The sequence below is a fragment of the Rattus rattus genome, chromosome 4, assembly GCF_011064425.1.
Source record: "Rattus rattus isolate New Zealand chromosome 4, Rrattus_CSIRO_v1, whole genome shotgun sequence".
Taxonomy (NCBI): domain Eukaryota; kingdom Metazoa; phylum Chordata; class Mammalia; order Rodentia; family Muridae; genus Rattus; species Rattus rattus.
In genome coordinates this window covers 160,192,110-160,217,225 of record NC_046157.1, presented here as the reverse complement: position 1 = coordinate 160,217,225, position 25,116 = coordinate 160,192,110, and the positions used below count along the sequence as shown (strand labels likewise).

The following is a 25,116-nucleotide window of genomic DNA, read 5'->3' as shown; positions in this document are numbered from 1 at the left end:
GTGTCTTGATTTGTGGATTTTTTGTTATGTTTTGTTTCTGTAAAAAGAATTTCATGAAACTCATTGAAACATGGTATTTGAGGAGACTTCAATCTATATTCTCGGGCCGTAACCACACATACTTGACTCCAGAATAAGCCACATCTTTTATTCCATGGATTTGAGAACTGTTTCTTTCACCAACAGTCTCACACTGAAACTTAGCCCACAGAATACCTCTAGATATCAGGAACTAAACTTTGAATCAGTACCATGCAGTCTTCAGCAAGGTTGAAAACTGATCAGAGTCAAAATCTTCAGTAGACCTTGGACACAGATTATAAATGAATGCTGGGTAATAAGTCCAGGGGCATGACTAGCAATGACAATCAGACTTGAGAGTGACCTCTCACTGATAGCATCTGTGACTCAACCTTACAACTGCCTGCCTAGAGAGGTGCGACCAAGAGCCTTGAATGGACACAGTGAAAGACCACCTAGGGAATACCAACTGCATCTGCCCTTGACCTGTGAAAGCCTGCCCTGGGGCATGACCTCAGTCTGTGAGCCTAGACAGGGATGTCCACTGCGGACCAGATTCAGCAGAACCCAAGGGAGAGACCAAATACAGGCTCAATACCCACTCCCTCCTTCCCTGAACATTCATTCCTCCTTTCCTTGGTACCCAATGGTGTCTTAAGCATCCTATTGTCTAATTCTGTTTGTCTTCTTTGTTTTTCATTTCCTCCTTTTCTCCTGTTCTAGTCTTTTTAAGTTCCCCTTTGAAAGGTTCTCCAAAGAGCAAAGGCTGCCTTGGTTTTCGGTCTCTCCTGAGCTGGCACCGTGTTAGGGTGTTGGGTTGTGTTTCTCTCTCTCTCTCTCCTCAGTCTACCCTTAGCTGGAGCTGCCTCTCTCTCATATCCATCCCCGTTGTTCACCTCTTCTACTCGTTTTCCCTCCGTGTTTCTTCTCTAGCATCCCAATACCAATCACTAACCTTGTTGGACTTTAAAATTTTCCATTTATACATTAAGTATCTAATGCCGTAGGGTATAGAGTACCATTACTTCTGTTCGGTTACTTCAGTTATTGGAGTTAAAGGATTGATTGCTTTTGGATCAGTTGCTACTGTATTTTTGTAGTAGGCCTACCCTTTAGATATAGGTGTAAGAGCGTAATATTAGAATTCACTCTCTGGTCAGGTCTCCTATCACAGATACTGACCAATGTTCCCTGGGACTCTGTCTCTGACTCTAGACACTCACTAGACCCACAGCGGCTAGCCCAGGAGTTAGTTTATACAAAGAGGACCAACCTCTCCATCCTCACAAAGGTATATAAAAACCGTACTCCTCACCCCTACCCTTGCCATGTGCTCTCTGATTCTCTTCAGAGTCCCTGCCATGGGTCTCTGTACCCATGTCACTGGTACTGGGGCCTGAACTCTCCTTAGAGGCCCTGACATGCTGATGTCCCTGTGTCTGACTGTACATGATACTGATAACTCTTCAAATAAATTCCTTATTCCCCCGTGGTCAAGCCCAGAATCCTCTTGAACTACCTCCACCATCCAAGACCTAACATTGGGTCTAGGCAATGGTTTTCAGAACTACATTCCAAGGCTCCCTGCAATAACCCCAGGAACTGGCAAGTGGGAGGCTTGTTTCTGCACAGCAACAGAAACAACCGACCAACAGTCTGTGCCAACAACACGGAAGCCTGGGAATGGATAACCAGGAGGCATAGAGGAGTGTACAGATTAAACCTCTGGAGCCAGGACCACAGTCTCCTGGCCTAAGGGCACAGAATTGCCTCTAAATGGTCTCCATGTTCAGCCAGTGACTGCTTTCTATGGGAAATCACCAGTGCGCCTCCCGCCACCCCAGGCTATAAAACCAAGAGAATTAGGGGGAGCTTGAAGTTTGTTCTTGCCACTGCTGCTGTCAGTATAGAAAAGACACTCTCCACAGACTCTGACGAGAGAGTCTGTCAGGCCCAGGTCCAAAGTACACTGCTGGACTATCTATGACTACAGTAGACAGCTGAGGGAGGTCATTTTAGAACAATGTTGGTACTTCTCCTCACTGTGAAGTTCAAGTGTTTGTTTGCTCTCAAAAGCACACAAGGCCCATTCAAATGCCACGTGGGAAGAAATATTTTACCTATAAACTAGGCCGTGCATGCAATGTGGCTCAGCCGAGTCAGAGACATAAATCTAGACCAGAATTGTGAAGAGGCACACAACAGATATTAATTATAGCTCTCTTAGTTTTATGTCTTTAAAGATGTTGAGAAATCATTGTTGCTCGTTTGTTCTTGACAGGAGGAAAAGTGTTGGTCACACAAGCTGCTAATCTTCCACTTTACATTTTGCTAGAAATGTTGCATAAGGTATTTAGCTGCTCTGAACCAGTTTTATTTTTTTACAACTCCATAGTGAAGAATGTTAAGAACATTACTGACGTTTTGAGTTTAAATAAAAAGCTGGGCGTGAATGGGCATGCCCTTAATTTTAGCACTATGGAGGCAGAAGCAGGCTGATCTTTGTCACTCTGGGCTATGTAGTGAGTTCCAGCTTTGCCTTAAATGAAATAAAATATGATTTTCAAATGCACATAAATATTGAAGAGTCATTTGCCCATCAATGGAGACAGCAGGCAAATGTACAATGGAAATGTGTGGTACATGCACACTACAAAAAGTCATAAAGACAAATGGAATTTGCAGGTAAAAGAATAGAACTAGAAAATATACTGAGGCACCCCAGGCTACAAAGACAAAAGTCACATGTTCTCTCCCATATGTAGTTCCTAGCTCCAAATCTTCTGATGTCAGGAGTATATAACTTGGAATAACCACTGAAACCAGGAAAATGGAAGGCCTCCTGTGGGTGGGGAGTGGGGAGCAGTAGCAGAGAACAAATTATATGAAAAGAAAATTGGGGAATGTTGGAGGGGCCTTAGTTAGGGAGGATGAAGAAGGCTAATGCAGGAGAGGGGAGGAGGAGGGAAAGATAGCACCAAGATAAGGAATCAGGTAAGAGTAACTTTACTTACCCAAAGTTACATGCAATACAGTTAAGTGTCTATACCTATACACATATAGTTTAAAGTTCAGTCATGGGCTAAAAATGCTTCCAAGAGCCACAGACTATGTCTTAGGAAAACCCAGCACCTACTTTTTGAGTCATTGGTCAGAATAGATTCCCAAATACCATGGGCCATTGCTACAGCCATTAGTTGCCTCACAGAGGTTGGAGTTGGTCCCTATTGCTGAAGATAGCATGTTGTTTGGACACAGGACTTGGAGGCGCAAAACGGAAAGATTCTCCCTAAGGACTAACTTTAATAGTTCTGGAAGGTGCTAAGCAAGCTGCCAAGGGGTGGGGGGTGCTGTGGAACAAAAGTCATATCCAGCTGTGCAGCCTACAAATCAGTGATCAACATGACAGGATTTCCCGACAGGTGCAATAATGGTACTTGTACCTGGTGACAACAACAGCTCTCTAATTGGATTAATGATGCACTCAACAGGAAGGAAATCATACCCGGTACTAGAAACCTATTCAACAACATGAGGTTAGTGAAGTCTTAGAGCTTAGAGGAGTACCTAACTAGCACCAGACCAGAATGTTTCCTAACTGAATTCTAACATTCCAAGACAAGCAGGTACATGTAGCACCTAAATCTCATGAAGGAAGCTTCTCTTTACAACAGATAGAGACCATTATAGAGAGCCACAAGGGGTCAAAATGCAGATCACAACAACTGATCAGGGAGTGCCCAGCTTTCATGGATAGATAGATCTACAATACAATGACTGCACATAAGGCTCAGGGAACACACCAGAAGGGATGGATAGATAGATAGATAGATAGATAGATAGATAGATAGATAGATAGATAGACAGACAGACAGACAGACAGACAGATCAATAGACTTAAGATCCAGAGGACCCCACAGAAAAATCTGTTGTAAAATTGTGTCTCCTAGAAATGACAGGAAAGCTTCACTTATGATACCCCAACAATGTAGCTTCTTAACCATGACCTGAACAAGAAAAAATACTAAAGCTGCTAATATTGCACTCTAAACTCAGGTTGATCCACTCCACTGCTGCTGCTGTTCTTGGTGACCATCCCATGGTTCTGGCATCTTCAGTACACTGGGGTCTTCTGTTGCAACCAGGCTTCACCAATAGCCTCACATGGGCTCTCTTCATGGGGCCAAGCCTCAAATTCTTTGCATGACCCCTTCAGTCCTTGGCTGTCAACTGCAACTAAGGCTGCACCTTCACCAATGGCCTCCCATGGCCTCTCACAGTGCCAAGCCTCAGCTGCTCTTCATGATCCCTTCATGCCTTCCAAACCAGTACCACCTGAGTGACTCTTACACATTACTGAGTACAGCTGCAGCACGAGGTACAACCTTGGCTATCTCTGGAACACAGCTTCTTTGTGCTCTCAGAAAACACTTTCCTGAAGATTTCACCTCAATGATTCTGGTCTCTTCTTAATCACCACTAATTTCTCAGCTGCAGCTGACCATCATCAGTTGTCCCAGGAGTCTCCTTCTCTTGACTCTAAAACCAGAGCCAAATGGCCAAAGCTGCTGAGTTCTGCTGCTTCCTGGGGCTGGAACTTGGCCCGCTTGTTCTCTTACATTATCATTGGTTTTCTGCTTTCCAACTCCTTCACTGCCTAAGCTTAGCTGTCCTGGAACTTGCTGTAGACTGACTTTGAACTCGGAGATCTGCATGCCTATCTCATGGGGTTAAAGGTGTGTACCACTATGCCTGGATTTAATTTTTTTTTCTCCTAGAACTTGTTCAGTCCTAGGCTGGCCTTGGACTCAGAGATCTGCTTGGCTTTATCTCCTGGGGTTAAAGGTGTGTACCATCATGCCTGCATCTAAACTTGCCCTAAAGTCCCACTCCCTTAATCTGCTATCTTCTAGAACACAGGATTGGGCTCCATTTTATTTCCTGGTGCTCCTTTAATACTCAAACCATATATCTTATATTTTCCCTTTCTCAGCTTGCTATGCTTGTTCAAAATGATCTTTATGAGACTTAGAGAACAAAGTCTATGATGGGCGTTTCTGAGACTTCCCTTGTCAATGCAATTAATCTGAGTCTCTGCCTTAGCCTCAGGCAGACTCTTCAGACAAGGGCAAAAAGCAGCCACATTATTCACCAAAACACCACAAAACAGTCTCTAGGGCACATACTGAAATTCTCCATTGAAACCTCTGGGGTCAGGTCCATATAATTCAAATCACTCTCAGTAACAAAATCTTCCATATTCCTACTAGGATGGCCCATTAAGCCCCATTTAAAGCATTCCACCACTTTCCAAATCCAAAGTCCCAGAATCCATATTCTTCCAAACAAAAGCACAGTCAGGCCTATCACAGTAATACCTGTACCAACTTCTGTCTTAGGGTTTTACTTCTGTGAACAGATATCATGACCAAGGCAAGTCTTATAAAGACAACATTTAATTGGGGTTGGCTTATAGGTTCAGGGGTTCAGTCCATTATCATCAAGGGAGGAATATGGAAGCATCCAGGCAGGCAGGGTACAGGTGGAGCTGAGAATTCTACATCTACAGGATGGCTGTTAGTAGAAGACTGATTTCCAGGCAGGTAAAGTAAGGGTCTTATAACCTACAGTGACACAACTACTCCAACAGGGCCACACCTACTGCAACAGGGCCACACATTCTAATAGTGCCACACCCTGGACTGAGCATATACAAATCATGACACCAATAGATACAGAAAAGGCTTTCAGCAAAAACCTAGGATCCACTAATGCAAGAAGCCCTGCAGATGCAACGAATTGAAAGGACATATCTTAACATAATAAAGTCTGTACCTCAGAACGGTAGCCAACATTTAGGAAACGGGGAGAAACTCAAAGCACCTCCACTAAAATCAGTAACTAAACAAGGAGTCTGTCCTGTCCACTCATCCACTCTAGTACCAGGATTCTTATTAGAACAAAACAAAAGGAGAGAAATAGCAGGAAACAAAAAGGAAAAAAGAAGACATCCAAGTATCCTCATTTGCATATTTGCATATGACACGGCTGCACGCAGAAGTGGCCTTAAAGGCTCCACCTGAAAACTCTTCGAGGTGTGAAACACCTTCTTCGAAGTGGTAGAATATGAAATTAACAGTTGTCTTCCTAATCACCAATGACCAACACATTGTGAAAGTGATCCAGAATGCAACCCCAGTAACGAGTGCCTCAAAAAAGAAATACTTTAGATTAAAGCTCCTCGTGGCTGGAAAAGAGCTGTACAGTGAGGTTGTTTTGTTTTCCTAACGCTGAAGAAAGACATTGAAGGCGATGCTAGGGAATGATAGGAAAGCCCAGAGGACCAACAATTGCAATTTGAAGTTCCTTTAGCCTCACCTAGAAATATTTACCTTGAACTCTTCCGTAATAGGTCAACAGCTCGGTGTCTCTGTTCTTGCCCCAGTTTGGAAATCTTACTCTCGGGAAAACAATATATTGCCACATGGATAGTCTCAGTAGGGCCCCACCACCACCCTTCGCCTCACCTCAGCCACCATCCTACTAGTAGCCAATTGAAAATGGAAGGGTCTGAGGCTGGAGAGACAGCTGCTCTTCCAGAGGAACTGAGTTCGATTCCCAGCAACCCCAGGATAACTCACAACCATCTGTAATTCTAGTTCTAGGGGATTTGGTGTTCTCTTCTGGCCTCCACAGTCACTGTACGCATGTGGGCGAAAAGACTTACAGATAAAATAAAGACAGAAGGACCCAAATCTAATAGTTTATGTTATGAAAGGATATGATAAAAGGGGAAGAATCCTTTGAAAGACCAGGAGGAAAGTTAGCATTAGAAAATATATTCTGCATAGAATACTGATAGCTTAAAAATACAGACCTGAGAAAGAGGTTTCTTGATGACACAGTTTATGCCTCCAATGAAGACCATGTTAGGCATGACAGGCCTCGGGTAGTCAAACACAAAGTCCCCTCGGAACAGCCACACAGATGCATGGCTGAGAACCTCCACTAAAGACACTTCTCTCTGCAAAAGCTCAGAGGCCAGGCTTTCATAGGGAGTGAATGAGAAATGGCAAATGTACTTCAAGGCCAGAGGGTACAGCATGTTCTTGACCCTTTGCAGGAAAGTCATGTGGTCAGAAAGCATTGTGAGTAGGTTCGGAATATAAGAGGAAGGTTTCGGACATTGTGTGGCCTCAGAGTCTATGCCACAGGGAATGTATCGTAGAAAGAACACAGTGGGGATACCCAAGTACTTGGCCAGCACTGCCCCACACGGAATCACAGGATCTGTTAAGACCATGTCAAAGGAGCTGGAATTCAGTTGCTGGAGCAGGGACCCATTGTGCAATAGATTCATACAAGACCTTAAGAGAACTGTCGATATGTTTTTCAAAATCTCGGATGTTTCAAAGAATGTCTTCACATAGTTGCCTGTTTCAAAGACCACTTTAATGTTTCGCATCATTTGTTGTCTAAATCCTTGTCTTGTGTATGGAACAGGGTAGGTTTGGAGGGTGAAGAAGTCCTCTCCTTTGATGTGCAGAGTCACCTCTGGAGCCAGGACCACAGCCTGGTGACCTCGGGCGTGGAGCTCCCTCACGACATCCCTCATGCTCAGCCAGTGGCTGCCCTCCACGGGAAACACCAGCACCTTTCCACCTTCAGCCCAGGGCAGGGCATACAGCAGCAGCAGCAGCCCAGCTAATCCTTGCAGGGTCACATGGAGTCCCATAGTCACTTCAGTGGACACCCACGAGAACAGGTTTCCTCACCAGGCTATGACCCTTGCGTTTGTTTCTTCCTCCTCTTATCTCCTGCCAACCTTGCCGTGCCATTGGATGGCACCGGCTCCCAGACGTTAATCATTAAAGGATAAATCTATGCTTGGTGCCTGCTCAATCCTGCTTCTAGCCAACACATTGCTGATCTTGTTTGATAGGCTAACAGAACTCTCTCTTTAGAAGACATCATAGTTCATATCTGGTTTTCTTCCATCTTCAAAAACAAGGCTGTGTACACCCATTTCAGCCTGTCACCTCATTCTCTGCTGGCCACATTCGATCGAACAGGCTGGACTGAGCTCTGAGCACTGCCTTGTGTTTGGATTTACAAGGTAACGGTTCTAACTGTAACCCTACTGGGAAACTCTCTAAAGTCTCCCTCCCTATCCACAAGGGGCACTCACTGTACAATAAGATAGGAAACATTGCTGAGTCAGCTTGCCCCAGACCAAGAGGAATTGTGGCGGCTCTGCTGGGGTTCATTTGCCTGGGTTTCTCTGTAATGATCAGGGAACGGTTTTGGAAGCCGTTGGTTGTTGCTCAGTGTGGGAATAGAGTGAGATATTTCACACTCAAAACGAGATACCTTGATTGTAAAGCAAGGTCTACTAAGAGTTACAGTCATGGATGAGAGTTACCAAAGCTCTCTCAGACCAGAGCAGGCTAAGCAATGGTGCGAAGTAAGCTTAATGAGCACTTCCATCCCATAAGCTCCATGCCTTGGACTGGCCTGGGATATGACTCAGCCTAAATCTCTATTCTCCAGAATGCTGGGCTAGCAGGCTTCTGTATTCCCCCTGCACTCTGACTGTTCCTGGTGAACATTGCAAACTTGAAGAATGCAGCTATACCTCAATACCAAAGACTATTAGAAGAAAGAGGGTGATATTTTAGATAAGTAAGAAATGAAAAGAAAGTTGTTAAACAATGAATAGTGCCTGAACCATAGCTGGATAAATACACCAACAGAGACCTGACATAGTAACTTCTTGCTGGGATATGCACATCATGTTACAGGGATAAATAGGACCTGTTAAAGCCACATAGAAAGCACTAGGGTTCACTGCCCAATCAGAAGTATGTGCAGTAGACCTCACATGGAAGCAGATAACTCTTTAAAAAGTGTCTTCAGGTGTTTTAGGCAAAAGGATTTTTGAAAGCCACCAAGCAACTCTACTTGTATTCTACCTTGGTGTAAGGAATGGTCTAGGCTTTCAGGGAAGAAAAGAACCCCAATCCTCTGGGACGTGAATTGACCTCTGAAGCCAAGACTGGCTGGCTCTCTCATACCCACCAAGTTCAGCCAGTGGCTGCTTTCCATGCGGAAGATCAGCCCAGGGCAGGGCATCCTGCAAGAACAGACGTTTTGTGCGCCCTCACATGTGGACCAGGAGTCCTGTGGCCAACTTCCCAGAAGCCCTGAGCAGTTAACTTTCCTCACCAGGTTGTGTGCTTCCAACATTAGAGTGGCTGGCCCTTGCTACTTTTTCTCACCTGTTATCCCCCTAAGTTTCACTCCCTGACACAAGATGGGAGAGAAAGAGGGAGATCCTCAAATCCTCAAATCTAACTTCTTTCTTCTTGTTTCTTCTTTGAGCACCACTACCAAGAAACCACAACCAACCCCTCTGAACAACCACCAACCACCAACACCCCCACCTACTGGGATCCTACTATTTATATATCCTCTGAGAAGTTCCCAGAACCCCAAATGTCACACAATCACGGAAACTATCTGCAGCTGGCAAAACCATGCACGAGGAAAATCAGTCATTTGCTATGGTGGACAGTCTGGAGCAGCTCCATATCTCTCTATACCTGGGATTAAAACAAAAACATATTCTTATATTTCTGTTTTTAAAGAGGTCAAGATTCCAAAATTGTCACTACACAGTACTTTCTTCATCTCGCCTTACCCAGGCCACCTGACAAAGTGGATTGACACTGGACAGCATGTAATTGTCCTGAAGTTAATCGATACAGAACAAATCCACCCCAATCTTTCACCACTGCCCTGTTTTACATCCTCATCTTCAAAGACCCTTACCTTCTCCCTCCCTTCCTTCCTAGAACAACTCCCATGATCCACTGCTCCCACTAAGGGCGCACTTCTCATCTTCTCTTCCAATCCCCGAGATTGGGGTCCCTTTCATTTCATGGCTTCCACCCCGATCCTGCATATCTAGCAGGCTGCGCTTGAGTTCTGAACAGCGTCCAATGCCTTGCTCCCCCCGTGCAGTGGCTGGGTGCGATCCCGGAGTTTTGAAGTGTGTCATGAAAATGGCGCATTGTTGGAAGCTCTGGCTCCACCTGGTGGCACTATTGAGCCAGTGGCTGGTGAAGGGGCTGACACTCCACAGGTACATTTATACTTGCCTGCCTTTTAAGGAATACCCACTCCCTGAGAGCTTCTCTGCCATGATGTTTCTGTGTCGCCAAAGGTCTAGAGAAATGGAACCAGCCTACAATGAGCTGGTACTTGTGAAACCACGAGTCAACCCCAACCTTTCCTGCTTTAGCCTATTTCTCTTAAAAACTTGTTACAGCATTGAAATGCCTGTTTAGTAAGATATAAGTCTCTCTTCCCATACTGACTGGGAACCCTATTGGCAGGTGCTGGCTGTTGTTTCAGGTGGGATTAGCTAGAAGAAAACACAAACTCAAGAACCCTTGACATGATTCTACTGAGGGAAATTTTCAGAATTCTATATCTGTGTAACAGAATAAGAGCCTCTTCAGATTGTGCTATTCGTTCTAGAGATTAGGGGCAAACACCTTCTCTGGGGTACCATTAAAAAAATCACTATACTTTTAATAATAAACTAATGTGGTAACGCTCTCTGATACACAGTTTCCCGAAAATAAGCAAGTGCTTGGGGGATAGGGCGAACTGATGCCCTCAGTAGCAGCTGACGAAATCTCCACGCTGAGTTGCCTACCTTAAACAAAGTGACTGTTGTATAACGGCTTGACAGGCTACCCCTAAACCAGCACCAGTCGGACTCAACACTCCGTGATTAGCTTGAGACAACCACATACAAAGACTGTAGCTGATTGTCTTGAATCCTTAGGACAAACGCCCACCAGGTCCACTCAGTGTTGTTTGGATTGGAGGATTTGCTTCTGGAACCATTAGTGAACTCCAAATTACTGAGCAATGGCTCAACCCAAGCCACCTGGCTAGCTAGCGCTTCCCTTGGTCAGGCAGAGGAGCTGCTGTGTGGAAAGGTTGGGATTGGTCTGTTTAAATAGTTGAAGAGGCAGGGCAAGCTAGGATTGGTTCAAACACCTCTCCAGGGGCTGCTCTGTTGTCACTCCAGGAGCTGTTCCAGGGAAGCCCTCCTGGGAACATCTTTTCTTTGTGTGCCCTTTTCTGGCCTACTCTCAGGAATGTGGGCTGGGATAGCTGAGCGCCGGCAGGCCAGGTTACATAAGGGCCATGTAAGCCTGTCCACAGCTAAAAATGAAGAAGCTACAGAGTTTGGGAGCGTCCAAAGGAAAGGAAAGGAAAAAGCACAGGGGGTGGGGGTGGTAACTATTGAGGACAGGAAAATGAGGCATCTCTAGACTGGAGAAGAGTAAAAGGCTGTGAAGAGCCAAAGAAAAGAACGTGAGGGCGCTGGCTGCATTTCCATATTCCAGAAAGCATTTTCAGACCAGGGCCAAGAACTGCAACTTGAGTCCCTAAGGTCTGCAAGAGGACTGTGACACCACCACCTCCCCACCCCCTGCCGCCACCCTGAGGTGCCACCTGCTGATGCTTATTCCTCAGAAGGTGCGGTGGCACAGCCATGCTGTGTTCTTAAAAGGACTGAAGGAGCAGCTGGAGTGGTCAGCCTGGTTATGCAGAGGGAAGAATGAATTTAAAAGCTGCCTGATCCTCAGGAATGGAGCCATGTGAATGCAGGAAACGAAGGCATCCACCAGGCGGCGCGCAAGAGTAGCAGAGAGAAGGCAAGTCTACGGGATCATCCAGAACTGCAGGTGGGAGGAGGCTGCCAGGGGAGCCTTGAACACAGGGTGGCGCTCTAGAAGAGCGTCTCTGTTGTGGGTGAGCATCCTGCCCCTGATCTATATCCAGTAAATACCTTCCGGCCGGACTCGGAGAGAGGCGGGAACAGGCCAGAAAGAGGGTTCCATTTCCAGTACATGGGCTTCCCCACTAAATGACCTCAGTGGTGCTTTAATTATATATTAACCAGGTAAAAGAAAACGGGAACAAATCTTTACTCCTTTAAATATTCCTAAGACACAAACTTTTTTTTTAAAAAGTTAAAATTAGCTAAGTTGGAGTAAAAAGATGGTTCGGCACTTGCTGTTCACGCAGAGAAACTGAGTTGTGTTCTCAGTACCCTCATCAGGTGTGTCTATGGCTTCTGTGGGCACTGCACCTCGGTCTGTATGTCTCTTTTTCTCTGTCTCTCTCTGTCTCTCTGTCTCTCTGTCTCTCTGTCTCTCTCTCTCTCTCTCTCTCTTTCTCTCTCTGAAACATTTTCTCTTGGAAAATATTATTTCTAAAAGTAAAAAAAGAACCTAAGAATATGGCAACATGTGTCTAACGAAAGATAATATTTAGAATATACCAAGAAACTTCACAATTTAAAAATCATGTTAAACAATAAACATGAACAAAAGAATTGATAAGGAACCTATCCTATCAGAAGATGTGCTCAGTAAAGCACACAGCATCACCAGTCATGAAAGAGGGGCAAACAGTAACCGAGATGAGCTTTAACACAAAAATTCAAATGGCTAATACAGAAAAGACTGCTAAAAATACACGTTAGCAAAATCGGAGTAACCACAACTCAGATAAACTACTGTGAGGTATAAAATAGTCCAACTGCTTTGGTAACTTATTATGGAAACTTGGGATTCAGCAATCCCAGTTATGAGCATTTACCCAGGAAGATAGGAAATGGATAGTCTGTGGCAAACCAAACGGAGGTATTAAGACAAAACAACCACGACTTGCTTGGGAAGGGGACCAGTAGTGGAAGGGAGGCTATCACAACACAGGACACTGAGGGATGACAGTAAATCTGAGCAGAGTTCAAGGGACATGTGTATGCCACAGTCAATACAGCACCACTGTTTGGTACCACGAACACGTGGAATTACGCTCACTCTGGGTATCAGGAAAAAACCCACAAAGGCCAAATTAGTAATATTTTAATTTACCACAAAGGAAGTCAAGTGGCTTTATTTAGGAATCATAAATCCTACGTATTGACATAGTCGACTCCAATCCTTCACAGCAGTGAGAGAGGAGAAAGCATCGGAGCTCAGCCTACAAGGACAGCGATATCCTGACATCTTGTGAAGATCAGATTGCTTTACTGAGATGAAACCCAGTCTGAAAGTGCCTGCCATCAAGCCAGACTGCTGGAGTTTAATCCCAGAACACACATGGTGACAGAGAGAATTAATTCCTTCAAGTTGTTCCCTGATGTCCATAGGCATACTCATAGTATGTGCTCCCTTTTGGGATAAGTGGGATTGTCCCCAGAAGACAAAGTTGGCTTAGTTATAGAATAAAGAATAGAATAAAATAAAGAAGAAGCCATATGTTGATCTTAACAGACACAAGAAATTCATTTCACAAGATCTAGCAGTCCTTGTATAGTAAGAATACAAAGCAAACTAGTGACAGTTAAAAATTGTCTCAATGTTTTAATCTGAGAATATAACCAGATGTCTCTAGTTATTAACACGCAATGGTAAAATGCTAAATGCTAAATGCCTTCCCTCTGAGATTAGGAGCAAAAGAAGGCCATCTTCCTTTCTCCAGCACTGAAGCCAGGCAATTAAGCAGCAAGAATAAGAAAGAATGAAAGAATAAAAGAAAGGAATGAAGGAAAGAATAAGTGATAGATAGATAGATAGATAGATAGATAGATAGATAGATAGATAGATAGATAGATAGGCAGGCTTCCCAGGCTGCAAAGAAATATAGCTCTCTTCTTGTAGCTGACATGATCTTCCATTTAGAAAAATCCTAAGAAGTTCACTACAAACTTCAACCGTAAATAAATACGGCAAGTTTAAAGGGCGCATGATGTATATGGAGAGTGAACTATATTTCTGGTAATATAAAATTCAAACTTATTTTATACTGAAATAATCCCATTTAAAATTACATCAAAAACTAAAACGTGTAGACTAGAGAGATAGCACAACACTTTAGAGCACTTGCTATTTATTCTTCCAGATGACCAGGGTTTGGGACCCAGCAACTACGGCAAATAGCTCAAAATTACCAGTTACCTCAGCTCCAGGGAGTCTACGCCTTCTTCTGGCCTCTGCTGGTGCCCACACATGCATGCACATACCTCCACACCAGTACATGCCCAAACACTCATGAAATATCATGGTGGTAGATTTAAAGCATAAGCCTTAAAGGAGGGGTGCCAAGAGTGAAATATACTAAGTATATTAAAGAGGACCTGAACCCTCAGAAGGAATCCCACATTGACGGAGCAGAGCTGTATTGGGAAGAATCACAAGAAAACTAGGGGGAATGGCTCCCTGGGGAGTGCACTTACAGGAACAGAACTGACAACTGGAGTTCGGATCTCTAGAAGTGACGTCAAGCAGATGTGGATGCATGCATCTGCGATTCCTGCATACCTATAGAGAGATGGGAGGCAGAGAGAGCAGAATCCACACAGCTATTGGGCCATCTAGCCTCACTCCACATCAGTGAACAACAGTAGACCCTGTTTCAAACAAAGGAGAGAGGTTGTCCCCTGACCGCCACATAAGCTCCACTGTCCCTTCACTCACGTACACGGATACACATGTGCGCACACACCTACAAAGAAACTACAAAGGAAATGATCCTGGTAAGGGGTTTATATTTAGAATGCATACATTCTACATGCATTAGAACTCAACCACAACTACAGAGACCACTTAGAGACATGCAATGCCCTTCGTGTTCCCCCTCCCCAAAATGACATGCAAATAGGCCAATAGGCAGTTGGAGAGATGGTGACTATCAAGCCATTACGGAAATGAAAAAAGAAGGTACGAGATAACATTCATGCCCACTAGGACGGCTTCAATTTTTAAGTGGAAAATAACAAGTGTTGACAAAGAGGTTGAGCAAGTAGAACCCTTTGTTCATTAAACATTGATGTTTAGTGGGAATATAAAACAGTGACATAACTGTCCTCTGCGATTTAAACATACAGGTGTCATATGGCCCAGCAATGCCACTGTTGAAAAGGGGGGGTGTTCTATGGGGATCTCGGGGAAGGGGGTGCCTCTGTGGGCCCGTGCTGAGACATCCCTTCCCCCTGAGGGACCAGCCACACGATGGTATAGTATAGAATAGAGTTTATTCAGGGCATGAGGAGGGGAGTTAAGAGGGCAGTAGGGCAGAGAGAGTAGAATAAAGTAGAGAAGGAGAGGAGTAGAGTAGAGGTTGACCATGAGCATGTGGAGAGAAGGGGGTAGGGGAATGGGGAGAGAAGGGACAAAGGGGAAAGAGGATAAGAGCAAGAGAGCAAGAGCAAGAAAGTGAGGAGGGGGCAAGCAGCCCCTTTTATAGTGTCAGGCACACCTGGCCATTGCCAGGTAACTGTGGGGCAAGAGCTAATAGAACATATATGCAAAAGAACCAAAATTGTGTGCAAAGACTTGTACCAAAGTGTTCATAACAGTACTTTTTTTTTTATTAATTTTTATTTATACGGTAAATGGTAGCTGCCTTCAGACACACCAGAAGAGGGTATCAGATCCCATTCCAGATGGTTGGGAGCCACCATGTGGTTGCTGGAATTTGACTCAGGACCTCTGGAAGAGCGGTCAGTGCTCTTAACCACTGAGCCATCTCTCCAGCCCAGTACTTTTCTTAATAATGGCAACTATTCGTATTATGTAAACTCAAATGCCATTAAACTGATAAACTGTGAGATATTCATACCCATAAAATTGTACAGCCACAAAAGTGAAGTACATGCAACAACATGGACAAACTTTTAAAACATTCTAAGAAAGTTAGCACAACAGATCACAAATTCTAATTCAAATTTCCAGGATAGGCAACTCATAAAGATGATGGGGTAAAGGTTGTCCAGGGTTAGGGTTAAGGGATGTCTTAGGGAATGACTGGGAATAATTGTGATTGTTGACCAATCTGAACATAAAAAGTTAGACATAAACTGTCCTGGTTTTCCTTAACTACTAATGTGACATAACCTAAATTCACCTGAGAAGGGAGTCTCTCCACTGAGGGAGGGATCGCCCAGGTCAGACCGGTCTATGGGCTTGTCTACAGGAGATTTTCTTGAGCCTTCTGTGATGTGGATGTGCCGAGCTCCCTGAGAACAGAACTCCTCCCTGGGCAGGCAGGCCTCAGCTGTAGGAGAAATCTAGGTAAGCCTGAGCCTGGGCGAGGTCTCCAGCAGCTTCAGCAGAGGGCTTCTGCCTGCCTGCCTCTTCCTGCTTCAGTTCTTGCCCTGACTTCCTTCAAGGATGGACTGTGACCTGCAAGTGGACGCCAAAGAAACTGCTTCCCTAAAATGCTTTTGGTCAGCTTGTTTTATGACAGTGACAGAGAGAAAACTAGAAAAATAACAACAAAAAAACTCACTAAACTGTAATCCTTAAATGAGTAAGGATATCATAAGCAAACGACATCTGGAAGTTTTCTTTTTTAAATCTCACTTATAAGAGAAAGATTTAAGAAAAGATTCGCAAAAACAGTATTAGACATTTAAAGTCACTCATCTGATCTGGCATCACCTAAATTGTTAGCTAGATCTCCAGCTATTTACACACTGGATACCTTGTGGGAGCCTGGACTCACTCCAGCCTTTATAACTGATTAACAGAAAGTGGCAGCCAAAATGTTTCCTAATCTCCAAGAAAAGGAGGCAAATTCTAAGGGAAGCCACACATTAGGTAGTGTGTGCCCTGGATTAAAGAGCACGCTTTCAAAAGTGCATGCTAAGAATGAATCAGCATTTGTGAGGAGGGGATAGGGAGGGAGAGTGCTTAAACACACATCTGGGCCTTATTTATTTGCGAAGATATATCCTCTCTCTCCTTTGCTCACCCTCTCCCCCATCCCTCATTTCCCTGTTCTCTCCCTCCTGGGCTATCCTTGAATTCGTCATCCACTCCTCAGCTTTCCACAGTGTCCTGAGTGCTCAGGTAATAAGTTTGTGCTCCCTACAAGACCTATATCTTCTTTTAAACAAATCCACAGGACCAATCTTCCTTCCTTCCTTCCTTCCTTCCTTCCTTCCTTCCTTCCTTCCTTCCTTCCTTTTCCTTCCTTCCTTCCTTTCTTCCTTCCTTCCTTTCTTCCTTTTCCATCCTTCCTTCTTTCCTTCTTCCCATCTCTCTCCCTACATCTTTCTCCCCTTTTCTTCTTTTTTCCTACCATGATGAGAATTGAACTCATAGCCTCACATGTGCTAGGCAAACACAAGTGCACCTCCATTTAGCTAGACCCCAAGACCTGATCAGCCATTCAGAATATTCACAGCCCTGTTGAACCAGGAGTCCACCTGGCCCCAAGCATTCCGGTCACAGCAGGTGTGAAAAATCAGAGAGGCTCTTGGGGACTCCTTAAAGCTTTCTCTCAGATGAAATTAAAGACAGGTGGGACCTGAAGCCCTTCAGCAGTCTTGAATTCAAAACTCACATTAGTATTTTCCAAATCATAAGTCATACATCCTAAATCATGAAGTGATGCTTGTTTCTTTCTCTCTGGTAAAGGTCAGAGGGCAAGTGATGAGAGTTTGAAGCCACGTACATCTCGCCACTCATTCTTCCACAGCTGCTCTCAGCGTCCCTTTGAAACTGTTTTAGCTGTGGACCATGTAAACACAAGACCTTGGAAGCTAGAACCTCTGACCTTTGTTGGCTGACCTCTGGCTTAGCACCCAAGGAATACACATGCCACAGCACTGGTTGAGAAGGTTTTGATCTGGACCTGTCTCCTGAGTCAAGCCTTCACCTCTGTGGACCAAATATTTCTAAGGTTCATTCAAAGATTCTGCAACTGTCACCAGGTCACCAAACCAATCATACTTTCTCCTGATGCCAAGCAAAGAACTCTGTATTTATCCAGCTTCAAGGACACACAGCTCCTTACTCTGAGCCTGGCATCCTATTGCCTACCACTAGGTCATGTGACCATCTTCCCAATGAGAGGCGGCTGATGCCAAATACAGGTCGGAGTGCAGCCCACAAGAACCACAGCTGCCAGTGAAGAGATAATGCAGCCAGAAGCCGTGAGTCACCCACCTGAGACAGGTTTCCCTTCTTCTTGCAGCTGGTCCCTCCGATGAAGATCATGTTGGGCATGACTGGCCGGGGGTATTCGAACACAAAATCATACCGTAACAGCCACAGAGAGTTCTGGTGTAAGGCAGGTAGGGACACATCTCTCTTGAGGAGGTCTGAGGCAAGGATCTCATACTTTGAGTACAGACAATGATAAAGGTAGTTCTCCAAGATGTTAGCAATGAAGTTGGCCAGCCGTTGGGGAAATGTCATGTGGTCTGAGAATTTGGTGTAGAATCTGGGAACATAGGATACCGGGCTTGGGCTTTGACCAAGCATGTGCTCCAGAGAGCATGGGAAACCTCTGAAGAGGTAGGCGGAGGGCAGCTGGAGGTACTCAGCCAGGATCACACCACAGGGCATGGCCGGGTCCGTGAACAGAGCATCAAACTGGCTCTCCCTGAGGAAGCTGAGGGTGGCCACGTCCTTCAGGAGGCTCTGGCAGCTGAGAAAGCACATGTCGATGACAATCATGTTGTTCCTGTACTCTCTTAGAGGAGCCATCAGGGGGGAACTGGCGGCAAAGTGGTTGTTCCCAAAGGAGCGATAGCGGGTCCGCAACTCTTCGAGGTTGTAGGGGACCGGGAAGCTTTTCCTCCTGTAGTATTTGGACTCTCCCAAAAGCAAATTGACTTCTGGCACTAGCACCACAATGTCGTGTCCCCGTTCACTGAGGTGCTCCACTATGTCCTTCATGCTAAGCCAGTGGCTGCCATCCTGGGGGACCACCAGCAGCTTGTCACCTAGAACTGAGCCCCAGAGCACTAAGAAGAGAAAGCCTGCAGGAAGTCTCTGAGCAGCAGGAAGAAGGCAAGCCATCCTAGTGGGGAGGAAGGCAACAGTGAGCACTCCTGAAGCCGCAGGGCTCTGAGCTACTCCCTCTCACACACCCAGTGACTTCAGTGCTCCCCAGCTTTCTCTCCCTGACTCTGAATCATGCCCTGTAATATGAAGGAAGCTAAATTAATATTTAACCACATTAAGCACGAAGCTGACCTTATGCAGCCTATCAATCTTCCTCGGAGACTCTAGGTTCTTTTTCTCCACTAATGGGCCAATTCCTCCAGTGGGTCTTTGCTACTGTTTAAGGACAATCTGGAGGGAGCTCTGGGGTCCCAGCAGATCTGGGCCTTGTGAGGTTAGTGGAGAAATGGCCCTCAGTCAATGCTCTGACACTTTCCTGCCCACTTTGTTCACTGCAAGGGGGGGAAGCACTAATTTAACAGAGGACATATTTGATGTTCAAAGCAACACAGAGACTCCTCCTCAGAGTCACCTTCTGCTATGTGTCTTTGGGCCTATGTGGCTCTGTCTTTAAAAGGATACCAATCTTTTGGGCGGGACTCATCCTAAAGATCTCATCTTCTAGGTCCATCTGCAATGACTGTGCAATCGAGGTCACTTTCAAAGGTGCTAGGCATTGACTTCAGTGTACTTTCTTAGGACACACAAGTTAGGCCTTAAACCCCACCCATATCCACACATGGTACAAGTCTCAGAATACAGTTATGGCCAGCCATCTATGTGCGAGAAACTGAGGTTACTGTCTAAGCAAAGGACATTAGTTGTAACCCTTGTAGCTTTGGAAGAAACTAATATTAGCTACCTCTGCTTAACAGTTCACAAACTCTTGGTCTTAGAATTTCTTCACAGTCATCAAATGATTAAAAACAATGAGGAGTTTAGTTTTAAAAACTTAATGGGGGGGCCAGGGATGAAGTTTGGCTGGTAGAACACTTGCTTAGTCAGTAGTCTTTGCACTCCAGGATGTAGAGCCAGAATGATCAGAGGCTGAAGGTCATCCTAGCTACAGAGTGAATTTGAGGACAGTCTCAAACTGAATACATGAGTGTTTGCCTCAACAAAACCAGACGAGGAAAGGTTTGGGATTTAGCTCAGTGGTAGAGCGCTTGCCTAGCAAGCACAAGGCCCTGTCTTCGGTCCCCAGCTCGAAAAAAAAAAAAAAAAAAACCAGACGAGGGCCTGAAAGTATGGCTTGGCAGTTAAGAATACTGTCTACTACTCCAGAGGACCAAAGTTCAATTCCCAGCACCCACACAGCAGCTAATAACTATGTGTAAGCCACGCTCCAGGGGTTCTGCCGCCATCTTCTGACCTCTGTGGACGTGTTCAGGATGCACGTATTTAAACCATACACACACATATAAGATTCACATCAATAAAATCCCAAAACAAGGTCTTAAAAGAGAACTTAAGTGGATTTTATTTGCAGTTCTAGAATCTGGCAGCGCCTCACGTGGAGTGAGTGTGTAGTGAGCCAACTAGGAGACAGCCTAGGTCTGACACAGAAGGCCTTCAGAGACCTTTACAGTGTTCCTGTGGGCTACAGAAGTCAAAGGGGCTATTTTGAAAATCAAAGTTGACATACCCAAACACACACAAACACTTCCTGTTTAACTTCCACAAACAAGAATAAATCCATTTTTTTTTAACATCTGTCAGGTCGGGAGGATAGAAAACTGTCTAAGAGTTGCTTTGTTTGATGTTTTCTCAAGCCCATTAACTGTCTGGCCTCCTAGGCAACAGCTGGAAATCTCTAATTTGCTTTATTGTTTGTTCTGTTGCAAAGCCACATACCCCAAAGCTACCAGAAAATTCCACAGCACCCTTGGAAGAAGATGCGCCTGGGAAAAGCAAACGACCGTTTTGATACTGCTATGAGAAAAGTGCAGTCGACTCCTAAGATGGGCTCAAAAAAGTCACAGGGCTCCTAGAATGTATTTTGAAACCCCTGGTTTGATACTGGGGGTGAATAAACCTTCCCACCTGTGGCCCAAGCCTTGGTTATTGATGCATGCCATTATCTCTCTGAAATGACAGAGCTCTGGGGAGGGAACAACATGGAGCACATGTGAGAAGCATGGTCCAGGAGCAGCAGAGCTCAGGGCTGATGTGACCGGAGGGCTGCAGCTTTCTAGCCCTCCCTTTGGTGGTTTAAATGAAAACGGGCCCCTGTGGGCTCATAGGAAGTAGCACTGTTTACGAAGTTAGGAGGCATGGCCTTGGACTAGATATGGCCTTGGAGTAGATGTATCACTGGTGGGCTTTGAGGTTTCAGGTGCTTCAGCCAAGGCCTAGTGTCTCTCCCTGTCCCTGCTGCCTGCCAAGTCAGATGTGGAACTCCTGGCTTATTCTCCAGCAACCATGTCTGCCCGTTTCTTGCCATGACCATAATGGACTACAGCTCTCAAATGTAAGCCAGCCCCAAGTACATGTTTTCCTTTCTAAGAGTTGCTGTGGTCATGGTGTCTCTTCACAGCAATAGAACCCCTTAAACCCCTAGAAGATGTGCATAAGGAACAAGACGTCAGCCCTGATTGCCCCCTTCCTTTGAGATTCTGCTAGTGTCCCATCTGTGACACCTTTCTTGGTGAGCATGTGGTCCAGCAGCCCAGCCTGCCACTCTGGGGCTCTTCCCTTCCTTTATCTCACCTTCTGTGCCTGAATTGTGTCTCTCCTGACTACCAGTAGCATGCGCAGCGTGGGGCCTACCAGTGTTCTATTGTCCCTCCCCTACGGTATCCAGGGCTCCTCTCTATGGTGGCTGCAGCATCCAGATCAGTGTCCCCCATACAGGAGGCTCCCAGCACCAGTTTGTGCGTGACTGAACTAGCTTTGGGGCTGCCTATCTTTTCATCCCTGTGCTTCATTTTCCACCAAATAGTAAAAGGTCACTCCAGGAAGGACAAGCACAGAGCCAGCTCCCTTTTGAGGAACTGGCCACTGACTCCTTGACATGTATGTGTAAGGGAAAAACCAACTTCTTCCTTCTGCATCCTCCCATGCACGTGGCCCTTGTGTTACCAGGCAATGTGTGAGTCAGGTCAGCCACTTGACAGAGTTGGCTACAGACCAGAGGCTCCTTTTCTTAGCTTTTCCAGCAGCTCTGCTAGAACCACTCTGAGAACTAAATTGCTCAGTCAGAGCACGGAACACCCACGGTGCAACAAGACATCAGTGGGGACGTGCAAAGGGCCTGGTGGAGGGGCATGGATGTTCTCTGTGCTCTCGAGCAACCTATCCTCCACACCTCCAGCAGCCTGGCAGCTCCCCAACCCAATCCCTCTGCACTTTCACGTGGGCTGCATTGTGAAATACAGGGGACTGAATGGTAAAATTACCGTTGATCAGCAATCAACTAAACTTCAGCCCCCTTCTCTGCCCTTCCCTCTAATCTCAGAGTTGGCTCCAGCTCTCATCCTTATAAACTTTCCAAAAGTCACCCCCTTGAGCATAAGCTTAAAAAAAAAAAACAAAAAAAAACAAAGTAAAAGCACTCATTGCAAATAAGGAACCAGTACAGGTTTTCCCTCCCGCCCCTCATAAAACCAACAGGCATTTGTGAAGACAAAGGTCCCTATCTTTCAAATTCTGTATTGCTCTCTCACAACACATAATTTTTTTTTTACTTGCCTTTAAGAGAATAAGGTTAGAGACCTGCACACGTGATGAGGGCCCTTGTGGAAGAGTAAGAAATCTGGAAGTCCGTTTTTCAGTCAGCCACCCTCAGCCAGCATCTGAATTCCGGGTTTCCTAACCACCACCAAAGAGGGCGGGTTACATTTGTTCTGTTTGCTAATCGCTGCCTAGGGCGGGCCGTGGAGTGATGGATGTGGAAATCGGGCAGCTGAGGGAGAGAGTGTTCTTTGCATCAAAGAACTGGCTCACCCAGACCTTGTCACGCACATTCTCACATTCCACATTTGCACATCGGAACCAGCACGCCAGCGCTTGCATTAACCTTGGCACCCTAGTGGGCTGGGGCTCAGGAAAGCAGGATTGAAGGAGCCAACCCAAGGGCAAACCTGGCCCCAGGAACACAGCCAAGATGAAAGTTCTTTGTTTAAGGCTTACAAAGACTCCACTCAGCCCAAGCTGGGGTGAGGCATCAAGGGAGGGGGGGCTAGGGGGTGTTTCGTTATGCTTTAATTGATTCTTTGTGAGTTTTATATTGTGCTCCCCAGTTCCACTCACGTCCCATTGCCTCATACCTGTCCTTAGCCTTTAACACACAAACAAGCAAGAAAAACAACAGAAAGCACAGGAAATATCTCCTCACGGAAGCTGCAGTATGTCACAGTGTGTCTTACAGTATGTCTCTCTGCCCAAACATCTTCACTTTCAACGCAAATGTTCATTGCAATAAGGCACTGGTCTGGTTTGAGATCTCTGGCTTCTGTGATATCATAGGGTTTGTTTTATGTTTGTTTGTTTGTTTGTTTATTACTCAGAATAAGAAGAGACAAGAGGGGGAGCTGCCATCCCTGCTTGCAGCAATGAGGCTCACAAAGGAAGCTCACTGCACTTCTTTCCATGCGAGCAGCTGAGCAAGGTTCCTTCCACAAAAGCTCTCTAGAGAAAGTCTTGAAGCCAGCTGGCATAGACTGAGGAACACAAGAGGAACTGTAGTCTCGGATTCTTTCCGGCAGACACACTTCTAACTGAGGCCTGAGGCCTGGGCCCTTCCTAGCAGTCTTCCTAGGAAAATCATCAGGCTCCTCTGGGTCCTGGAAGGGGTAAGCCTTGTTCTTACTTCCAGCAGGCCTACAGGGTCATAGGTTGAAATCAGGAAGAGGGCAGGAGAGGAAGGCAAGGATCTGTCAGAGCATCACTAGAGGGATGCCTTGCAAGCTTTGCTCCTGAGAATTGACTCTATTGTTTCTTAGACTGGTGTGTGTGTGTGTGTGTGTGTGTGTGTGTGTGTGTGTGTGTGTGTGTGTGTGTGTGTGTGTGTGTGTGTGTGTGTGTGTGCATGTGCACATACAGACACAGGGGTGTCTGGAGTGTCAGAAATGGGCACCAGAAAGGAAACGTAGCATGTCTGTCACTCCTAAGTTTGATTCCTAAGAACTGCTGCTCAGGAGACCCAGCCCTGCCCAGGGAGGTGATACAGACAGGGGGGTCTTGGATCACATTTCTCCTGCCTGTACAGGGAAAGGTCATCTTTGACCCAAGGATTTCTGAAGAACAACTTGGGCTTGGGGCACACTCCAGTGGACTGAAGGGACAGATGCTGGGATGGAGCCACCCTGTGTAGGAAATGAGCAGATACCCCCTCCCCCAAGTGGATGAAGGACAGCTGGCATTTGGAGTAGGAAGGAGGATTGAAAGTTTACAGGGGACAGCTCATGCCATGAGTTGGGAGCTATCTGGAAAGTTTGCCCATGTAGAGGACTTCCCTTCTCAGGAACTCACCCTTCCAGATCTTTCTGACACATGAGCCCATGAATAAGAGGATCTACAAGATAACAGAGGACCTAGATAACAATTTGAGACTTGAAAAATCTGAATCTAGAACACAAAAACGGCAAAGTCAAATCACTGAATTGCCCTGGTTTTATTCCTGCTGCTGTGGTAAGATACACTAGTAACCAGGAGCTTAGGGGACATGGGGTTATTTTCACTTTCAATTTCCAGGTTCTAGTACATCGAGAAGGTAAGATGGCAGGAATGTGAGGCAGACAGGTAGAAGATCCTCAAGCAAGAAAAGAGAAAAATGGATGCAAAACGGTGCAAAAGCTTAGTACTTAGCTAGCTCTCTCTATTACTGTGTAGTCCAGGGACTCAAAGCAGGGAATGGTATTTCTTGCTCTCAGGTGAGATTTCTCCACATCAATTGTAGCAAGCAAGACAATCCGCTAAGGACAGGGCCATAGGCGAACCCAATGTAGATTATCCAGGTAAATCTGGGTCGTATCAAGTTAGTGATGAAACTAACAGTCATTTGAATGTTTTAATACATATGTGTATGATTATAGCCATATAACAATTTACTCAACTCAATCTATCAATTTACATAAACAATCCATGCAAAGTTAGAACCTGAGTTTGAACCCCCAACATCTACAAAATAAAATTCAAGTGTAGGAAGTGCGGGCAGCCCAGTGAGTGTGGTGCCTGGTGAATGAGTACTTTGACATGTGCATGGCCTGTCATGGATTCTGAGAACAATTGACCCATGATAAATTGGCAAAGCCATTATCCGCAT

At 45.4% G+C, this 25,116-nt stretch overlaps 2 protein-coding genes across 2 annotated transcripts; both read right to left on the bottom strand.

The window, feature by feature from the left end:
- Window positions 1-6,703: 6,703 nt before the first annotated feature.
- Window positions 6,704-8,475, bottom strand: LOC116899620 (UDP-glucuronosyltransferase 1-5). The gene has a single exon (XM_032901582.1). It carries the CDS (start codon window positions 7,754-7,756, stop codon window positions 6,851-6,853), a length of 906 nt encoding a protein of 301 aa, XP_032757473.1. The 5' UTR covers window positions 7,757-8,475; the 3' UTR covers window positions 6,704-6,850.
- An 8,670-nt stretch (window positions 8,476-17,145) lies between these two features.
- Window positions 17,146-19,046, bottom strand: Ugt1a6 (UDP glucuronosyltransferase family 1 member A6). The gene has a single exon (XM_032901578.1). It carries the CDS (start codon window positions 18,924-18,926, stop codon window positions 17,913-17,915), a length of 1,014 nt encoding a protein of 337 aa, XP_032757469.1. The 5' UTR covers window positions 18,927-19,046; the 3' UTR covers window positions 17,146-17,912.
- Window positions 19,047-25,116: the final 6,070 nt, after the last annotated feature.

Excerpts from the sequence above, each read along its gene's own strand:
- LOC116899620 (XM_032901582.1), bottom strand. The coding sequence starts at position 7,756 with ATGGGACTCCATGTGACCCTGCAAGGATTAGCTGGGCTGCTGCTGCTG.
- Ugt1a6 (XM_032901578.1), bottom strand. The coding sequence starts at position 18,926 with ATGGCTTGCCTTCTTCCTGCTGCTCAGAGACTTCCTGCAGGCTTTCTC.